Consider the following 8,909-nt stretch of genomic DNA (forward strand, 5'->3'; position numbering starts at 1 on the left):
GCTGGCATGTGTACATACATATCCAGTCCTTAGATACCAGGCAAAGTCATCTGATTCCAAACGACTGGTTTATTAATCACTACAGAGTGTTTCTTTTTTTTTTTTAATTTGTTTTTGCTGCTTCCTATTCCCTCCCCTCTCCCTTCCCCTTTTCCCAACCATGATCCCCCACTCCCTGCCCCTTTCCCACTCTCAGTCCACAATAGAGACCCATGTCAGAATCAGATTTATCATCACTCACGTATGTCATGAAACTTATTTTTTTGCAGCATCAGTATAGTGCAATACATAAAATTACTACAGTACTGTGCAAAGAGACATAAGTGGTCCCCTTGTACAATAAGGTGAAGTGTTGAACTTAGAATAGAAAGATGCATGAGATTCGCTATGTTCAAATTTTAATGTTCAAAGTAAATTTATTATCAAACTACATATGCATTACCATGTACTACCCTGAGATTCATTTTCTTGCGGGCAATGACAGATACAACAAATCACTACAGAAATACTGCACACAAGGCAGATAAACAGCCAATGTGCAAAAAAAAAACAACAAAATGTGCAAATACAAAGAAAAAAAAGACTAATTAAGTAAGTAATAAAATATGGTAAATGGTGGCCTGTTTCTAAGCAGAATGATTCCATGATACATTAAGAAATATAATTCAAAATCTCGTTTTGTTTCTTCGTTCCAGAACTATTCTGTGCTGAACCTGGGGCCGTCCTCTTCAGTAATTACCATAAACAATTCAATGTACTGGCAGGACTTTGAGGAAGCCTGCGTCTATGAATGCCTGGATGGTAAAGACTGCCAGAGTTTCTTCTGCTGCTACAAGGAATGTAAATCTGGCTTGTGGCGAAAAGGACGGATCCATGTAGATATTTTGAAATTAGACACATATTCACGTGTGTTTTTTCCTACAACGTTTTTGCTATTTAATCTCATCTACTGGGTTGGATACCTCTACCTTTAAGTTTCTGCCTGTACCAATGAAGACTTCCTTCATTGACACTTGTCCTGTAACTCTGTCGGAAAAAGTGGAACTACCCGAGGTGAAGTAACATCTGTTCTTTATTTTTACCTCCCATTACATTAATTGCAAATTCGTTACAAAATGGCGGATGGAAGCAAAGAGCAGAAGGTGTAAATAGCTGACAAGGTGTCTCTCCAAGGTTGTCAGCTGAAACACTTTTTTTTGGACAATCTTGAAGTGAATGGACTGACCCCACTGAATCGATGAATTATAGCCTTAGGTTTGCATTCAGCAGCAATTTTTAATAACTATTCACGAGCCTGTTGGATAGTCAGAAGAGCCTTGACTTTTAAATAGCTGCATGAAGAAAACAGAAAATTAGCAAACTAGGCCAAAACATATTCCTCTTACCGAGCTAATTAGAGTAAACGAAGGCATTTCTGGCTGTAGCAACCCATGAAAAGAGTTTCTTTTCTGTCTAAATTACAGATGATTCATGCAAATCTATTTGTATCTGACACAACAGGTGTCGACAGGTGAAAGCAACATTTTCTTTGGGGGAGAAAAAAAAACTAGGTGTATGCTGTGTCTGTTCATGAGCAAAACTTCAAAACAATGTTGGGTGAATAAAGTGTTAGAATATATGGAAAATTATACAGCACTTCATATTATATGGGTTTAATTTGGTAGTATGATGTTAGAGGTGACTGAGTTAAACTAGCTGAAAATATTGATGAAATATTATCTAGGTAAAAGATGGTTCATTCGCCATCCATTCATTCTTAGCAACGATCACAACTCTGCTTAACCCTTTGAGGACTGAGTTGGTATTCGCACAACCAGATTTTACAAAGAGCCATGCCTAGGTCCATGTCTTGGAGAATTCCAGAGCTTTTTCAGTGGATCAAAGGAACATTTCCCACATCATCAAAGTGTACCTAGGCTGAAAGGCATCAAGACTTTAGTTTAAATGCATCTGTGGAGGTATTATGTACCACTTGGCGAAAGAGGCAAAGAGAATGGGAAAAACTATTAAATAAATCCTTCAAATGCCACAATGACACACATGTTGTCATTATATTAGCCATCATCTTTGCACCAAGAATCACCACAAAAACAATCCTCTGAGCCGTCAAAACTGCACAATATCCAAAATAACATATAAAGAAATGGAGGTTGGAGGACAAATGAACTGGATAACATGAGGGCATTGATAACAAAAATATCAATCAGGGACAAAAAGCATTCATGAAGAGAAACACACACAAAATGCTGGAGCAACTCGGGAGATCAGGCAGTATTTATGGAAAGGAATTAAGAGTCCACGGGACTAAGGAAGAGACTCAGTCTGAAACATTGACTCTTTATTCCTCTCTGTGGATGCTGCCCAACCTGCTAAGTTCCTGCTGTGAATTATTCTGGATTTTCAACATCTGCAGAATCTCTTGAGTATCAGAAGAGTTATCATCACCAATGACCCTACTTTCTATTCACTGTTACTCTGTATGCAAGATTCAATGACGATCACAAAAAGAAAATGCTGGAAATCTGAAAATAAAAGCAGAAAAAGATGGAAACCCTCAACAGGTCATGCAGCAGCTGTGATAAAATACACAGAAATAATGCTTTAGGTCAAAGACCCTTCATCAGAAAGTCTATGATCTGAAATATTATATCTGTTTCTCTTTCCGCACATACACCCCTGACCTGCTGAGTGTTTTCCGGTTTATATGTGAGATTCAGTAAGTTGGTAACTTGGTTTATTATTGTCACATGTACTGAGGTACAGTATAAGAATTCATTTTGTATGCCTTCCATACAGATCACTTTGTTTTAACTGTACATTGAGATAATGCAAAGAAAAGCATTCATAGAATGCAGAGTAAAGTGTGACAGAGCAAGTGTAGTGCAGGTAAAAGTAGATCAACAGCCCAATGTATCATATTAGGGGACCATTCAATAGTCCTTTAACAGCAGGATAGAAGTTGTCCCTGAGCCTGGTGGGATCTGCTTTCAGGCTTTTGTATCTTTTGCCTAATTGACGAGAGAGGGGAGAAAGGAGAATGTTTGGGGTCTTTGAATACCTTGGCTGTTTTAACAAGGTAGTGGAAAGTGAAGGCGGAATCTACGAAGGGGAGGTTGCATTCCATGATGCGCCAAGCTCTGTTCACCACACTCTGGAGTTCCTTGCTGGTTTGGGAAGAACAGTTGCCATAGTAAGCCATGACGGATCCACTATATGGTGCATCAATATAAATTAGTGATGAATAGAATGACTTCCACAGTTCTGAATGACGGCACTTAGGTATCGATAAGCATTTGGATAGCAACATAGAAGTTTCTTGATACCTGTGTAAAATACTCCAAAGGCTCTTCTAAATAACTCTGCTCAGTGTGTGTGTATCTGTGTCTGTGTGTGTGCAATGCACATAGATGATTGTATACATCCTAAATTCGTCATCATCATTGCTAAGTTCCATGTCATATGATGTGAGCAATCATGCTCTTTGACCATAATTGTTCTTGGCAAATGTTTCTACTGAAGTAATTTGCCACTGCCTTCTTCTGGGCAGTGTCTTTACAAGACAAGTTACCTCAGCCGTTATCAATACTCTACAGAGATTGTCTGCCTGGCGTCAGTGGTCGCATAACCAGGACTTGTGATATACATCAACTGCTCATGCGTCCATCCACCACCTGCTCCCATGGCGTCATGTGACTCTGACTGAGGCTGTAAGCAGGTGCCTCTCTTTGCCCATCGGTGACCCACAGGCGAGTGGAGGGAAGAAGCGCCTTACAGTTTCTTTGATAGAGGTGTATCTCTACCATGCCATGCAAAGTGCTAAGTTATTCATCTGAAACTGCCTTGTTCTGTAGTATTGCATTGGCATGTGGGGTAACAGGTTGCTTAATTAGAATAATCTGGCTGGTGCACACACACACACACACACACACACACACACACACACACACACACACACACACACACACACACACACACACACACACACACACACACACACACACACACACACACACACACACACACCGCCCCCCCCCCCCAAGAGACAGGAGCAGAATTTGGCTGTTTTGGCCCATCAAGTCTGCTCTGTAATTTCATCATAACTGATTTATTATCCCTCTCAACCCCATTCTCCTGCCTTTTCCTCATAACCTTTGGCACCTTTACTAATCAAAATCTAACAAGCTCCACTTTAAATACATACAATGACTTGACCTTCACAACCATCTGTGGTGATAGATTACACCGATTCACCATCCTCTGGCTAAAGAAATTCCTTCTCATGTCTGTTCTAAAGGGACATCCTTCTATTCTGAGGCTGTGCCCTCTGATCCTAGGCTCCATCCTCTCCATGTCCACTCTATCTGGGCCTTTTAATATTTAATAAATTTTACTGAGATCCCCTCATTCTTCTAAACTCCAGCGAATGCAGGCCCAGAGCCATCAAATGCCTTTTGTTCCTGGGATCATTCTTGTGAACCTCTCCTGGACCTATTCCAATGTCTGCACATCCTTTCTTAAACAAGGGGCCAAAAACTGCTCACCATATTCCCATTAGTCCATCCAGCTTGAATCTTTGTTGTTCTGCATTACATATTATGACATAGACACTACACAAGCAGTGACATGTAATTAATTACCTTGAACTCATGAAGGCGATGAATGATGAGTTTCGAAGGTAATTAAATAGGAGTTTGATGGGTTACATGGATGGAGTGGAGATGAGGATTGGAATTGTCTATGGAAGAGCAGAATAGCCTCAGAATGTGCCATTATGACTCTATAACTCGTACCTAGCTTATTTTGGAAGTTACTGTCAAATCCAGTTCCACCACCATGCAAATATGTCATCATGATTACCTTATTGGGCAGCATGGTAGCGCAGTGGTCTGCACAATGCCTTACAGTACAGGTGACCCAAGGTTCAATTCCTGACTCTGCCTGTAAGGAGTTTGTACGTTCTCCCCGTGACCGCATGGGTTTCCTGTGTGTGATTCAGTTTCCTCTCATAGTCCAAAGACATACCAGTTGGTAGGTTAATTGGTCATTGCGAATTGTCCCGTGATTAGACTGGGATTAAATTGAGGGGTTGCTGGGCTGCATGGCTCAAAGAACCGGAAGGGTCTACTCCACACATCTCAATAAATAATTTTGCATGCAATATACAAAGCCTCATACAATCTCTCAAACACCAGGAAATCTGCAGATGCTGGAAATTCAAACAACACACACAAAATGCTGGTGGAACACAGCAGGCCAGGCAGCATCTATAGGGAGAAGTACAGTCAACGTTGCGGGCCGAGACCCTTTCGTACCGAGATGTTTCATACAGAGACGTTTCGGGCCGAGAAGTACTTCGACTGTTCTTCCTATAGATGCTGCCTGGCCTGCTGCGTTCCACCAGCATTTTGTGTGTCATACAATCTCTGGCCATTTTACCTTCTAATCTTGTACATTATGACTGGTACCAATGGCTCTCAACCTTGTGCCAGTAGAAACATTTCACCTTATTTACTCTGACAGACTGTTGATGATCTTGAATCCCTAGGCCAAAGAACTTATAAAGTATTAGAGTCACAGAGCACCATAGCACAGAGACAGAAACACCAGTCCATCTATTCCATGCTGATCTATTATTCTGCCAAGTCCCATTGGCCTGCCCCTAGACCACAGCCCTGCATTCCCCTCCCATCCATGTACTGATAGACACTTCTATTTATGTATTTATTGATTATTGTGATAGAGCATGGGATTAGCCCTTCAAGCCACATCGCCCAGCAGCCCCCAATTTACCCCTAGCCTGACCACAGGACAATTCACAATGATCAATTACTCTTATCAACCGGTAGGACTGTGGGAGGAAGCTGGAGCACCCTGAGGAAACAAACGCAGTCACGGGCAGAACGTACAAACTCCTTACAGGCAGCAGTGGAACGTGAACACAGGTCACTTGTACTGTAAAGCATTGTGTAACCACAACCCTAGCTTGCCAATGTTTTCTTAAATGTTGAAATCGAACCCACACTTACCATTTCTGCTGGCAGTTTGTTGCACATTCGCACCCCATTCTGAGTGAAGAAGTCCCTCCTCAAGTTCCCCTTTCACCCTTCACCCTTAACTCCTCTGCTCTCACCCAACCTCAGTGGAAAAAGACAGCTTGCATTTACCCTACCTGTTCCATCCGTCTCCCTTCATTCTCTTATCTTCTAGGGAATAAATTCTTAACCTATTCAAACTTTCACTGTAGCTCAGGTCTTCAAGTCCTGGCAACATCCTTGTAAATTTACTCTTTTATTCCATGACTCCATTAAATGGCATTTGAGTAGATAGTTTGCTGATGGTCAGTATTGAAGGGCTCAGGCAGAGTCCTGTTTCAGTGCTGCATCATTCTGTGATTCTGTGACTTTATCGCATATTTGGTTGTTCCATATAACTGAGCTTCTCGTCTATAGTACAGTCCTCATCATTCTCCTCCATACAAGCTCCAAGGCTATGACACCTTCTTGTCATGAAATATATTGAAATAACACAGTAGTCCAGTGTGGATTTCAAATTTTTAAAGTAACTTCTATCTATTAGTGCTGATGCCTCTGCTGATATAGCCAAAGATAATACATTTATCTCAGTTCCTGCATTCCCTTATATGGCCTCGCCCTATTCTTCTCACCAATATTAACAATTTGAATCTCTATACTTCAAATTTCATCGCATCTAAGGATTCCTGCAAAGATACAATCATGGACGGTGGTGCAGATGCTGGTAACCCAGAAAAACAAGCAAACACAAAATGCTGGAGGAACTCGGCTGATCAGGCAGCTTCTATGGAGTTGAAAGAAAAGTTGATAAAGTAATGGGCAGATGAGGAGAAGAGATGGGGTAAGAGGGAAGCCAGAATGGGAATGGAAAAAGAGAGAAGAGGAGAGGGAAGAAAATACTATAAGTTAGAGAAATCGATGTTGATGCTGCCAGGTTGGAAGTTACCCAGAGGATATGAAGTGTTGCTCCTCCAACCTGAGAGTGGTCTCATTGTGGCAGTAAAGGAGGCCATGTTGGAATGGGAATTGGGAAGTGGAGTTAAAATGGGTGGTGGACAGAGCGAAGATGCTAAAATGTCCGATCTCAAACTCCTTGCAGTTTGTGCACTTCACCCTTTATTTTCAGAAAACCTACTTACATAATCCTGCTTCTACATGCTGTTCCTTAAACAGCATCTTTATGCTCTCAAAGCTGCTTCAAGCTGTTAAAAATTTCACACTTCTCCAACAGAGGAAACTAGAGTTTCATAAGCATCTTCCAATCCACTGAGATTAGGTAACTGCACCGAGCTTCTGAATTGCCTTCCTGATTTGTTTCTTTATTGCACCTTGATTTTGTTCTAACAGTTTAAATAGAACACCATATGACTTTCCAGAGGAGCTTCATGAAGATGATTCCAGGAATAAAAGGGTTAATGTACAGTGCTGTGCAAAAGTTTTAGGCACATATATACAGTATGGCTAGGGTGCATAGAAGATATCTGCATGTACTGTAAGCTGTTTTTATATCATATTGTGCGAAGGTTAATTTTGATTTTGTTTAAAGCACATGGTGGAATGACATCCATCTCCATCTTCATCCTGACGAAGGGTCTCGGCCCGAAACGTCAACAGTGCTTCTCCTTATAGATGCTGCCTGGCCCGCTGTGTTCCACCAGCATTTTGTGTGTGTTGTTTGCATCTCCATCTTTTCTTTATTTGCCCTTGAAACAGTAATGTCTGCTTTTGTTAATAATGGTAAATATTGTGTAGATACAGTACTGTGCAATAGTCTTGGGTACTCTAGCTATATATATGTGCCTAAAAGTCTTGCGCAGTACTGTATAAGGAGCATCATTTGGCTCTGGGCCTGTACTCACTGGAGTTTAGAAAAATGTGAAGGGGCCTCATTTAAAGCTATTGAATATTGAAAAACTGAGCTAACGTGGATGTGGAGAGGATGTTTTTTATAGTGGGGGCGTCTAGGACCAGAGGCCACCGCATCAGAATAAAGAACAGAGTTGAGCAGGAATTTCTTTAGCCAGAGGGTGATGAATCTGTAGAATTCATTACCACAGATGGCTGTGGAGGCCAGATCACTGGGTATACTTAACACAGAGGTTGATAGGTTTCCCCCCTTCTCCCGTCAGTAGAAACTGTTCCAGCAGGCTTTGTAGCTAAGCCACATGTGAAGTCCAGGAGCTGGACCTGGTTGTCAGAGGCTAATGGAGTTGTGCGCCATTGGGACCATTTCATAGGTAGTGGAAGCCAGTCCCCACTACCACTCCCTTATGCAACTTCCCGGCTCTTTACTTCACCTCTCCCCCCCACCCCCGGTTTCACCTATCACCTTGTGTTTCTCCCTCCCCTCCCCCCACCTTTTGAATCTACTCCTCATCTTGTTCTCCAGACCCGCTGAAGGGTCTCGGCCCGAAACGTTGACCTTACTCTTTTCCATCGATACTACCTGGCCTCCTGAGCTCTTCCAGCATTTTGTGTGTGTTTGTATGGAACAGGAGGGGGAAAGGTCGGCTACTGCCACCTTAAAACCAGTCACTGAGGGCAGATGGGGCTCGTCAGCCGAGGTTGGCAGTCACCTAGGAGAAGGAAAACACTGATCTCAAACCTCCACTGCCTTGTGGCTACACCCACTCAAAGGGAAGGTTTGGGGAGTATACCCCGAGGGAAAAATCCGTCGCTGGAGTCCCTAGGCAGTCCTACGTTGAATTCAATGCTGGTCGGCAGCTCCAGTGACGCTGTTGGTGCCAAACTGTATCGGTCTCTGCCGTTCCTTTGGGTTCATCTGATCCATGGATAGGTGGAGCTTTCTACGCGGGCAACAGCTTGCTCTCCATATTGTACTGCCCTGGCTTGCGTGTCTGGACAGCTACGACATAA

General features: G+C 42.3%; 1 protein-coding gene across 1 annotated transcript in view; it reads left to right on the plus strand.

Moving 5' to 3' along the window:
* Positions 1–3,935, plus strand: part of gabrg3 (gamma-aminobutyric acid type A receptor subunit gamma3) — a 729,033-nt gene extending 725,098 nt beyond the window's left edge. The window contains exon 9 of the mRNA XM_073044115.1: positions 696–3,935. Within this exon, the coding sequence (XP_072900216.1) occupies positions 696–974 (279 nt within the window). The 3' untranslated portion in view covers positions 975–3,935. The remainder of the gene's footprint in view (positions 1–695) is intronic.
* The last annotated feature ends 4,974 nt before the right edge of the window (positions 3,936–8,909 follow it).

This window comes from Hemitrygon akajei, chromosome 4 (assembly GCF_048418815.1).
Source record: "Hemitrygon akajei chromosome 4, sHemAka1.3, whole genome shotgun sequence".
Classification (NCBI taxonomy): Eukaryota; Metazoa; Chordata; class Chondrichthyes; order Myliobatiformes; family Dasyatidae; genus Hemitrygon; species Hemitrygon akajei.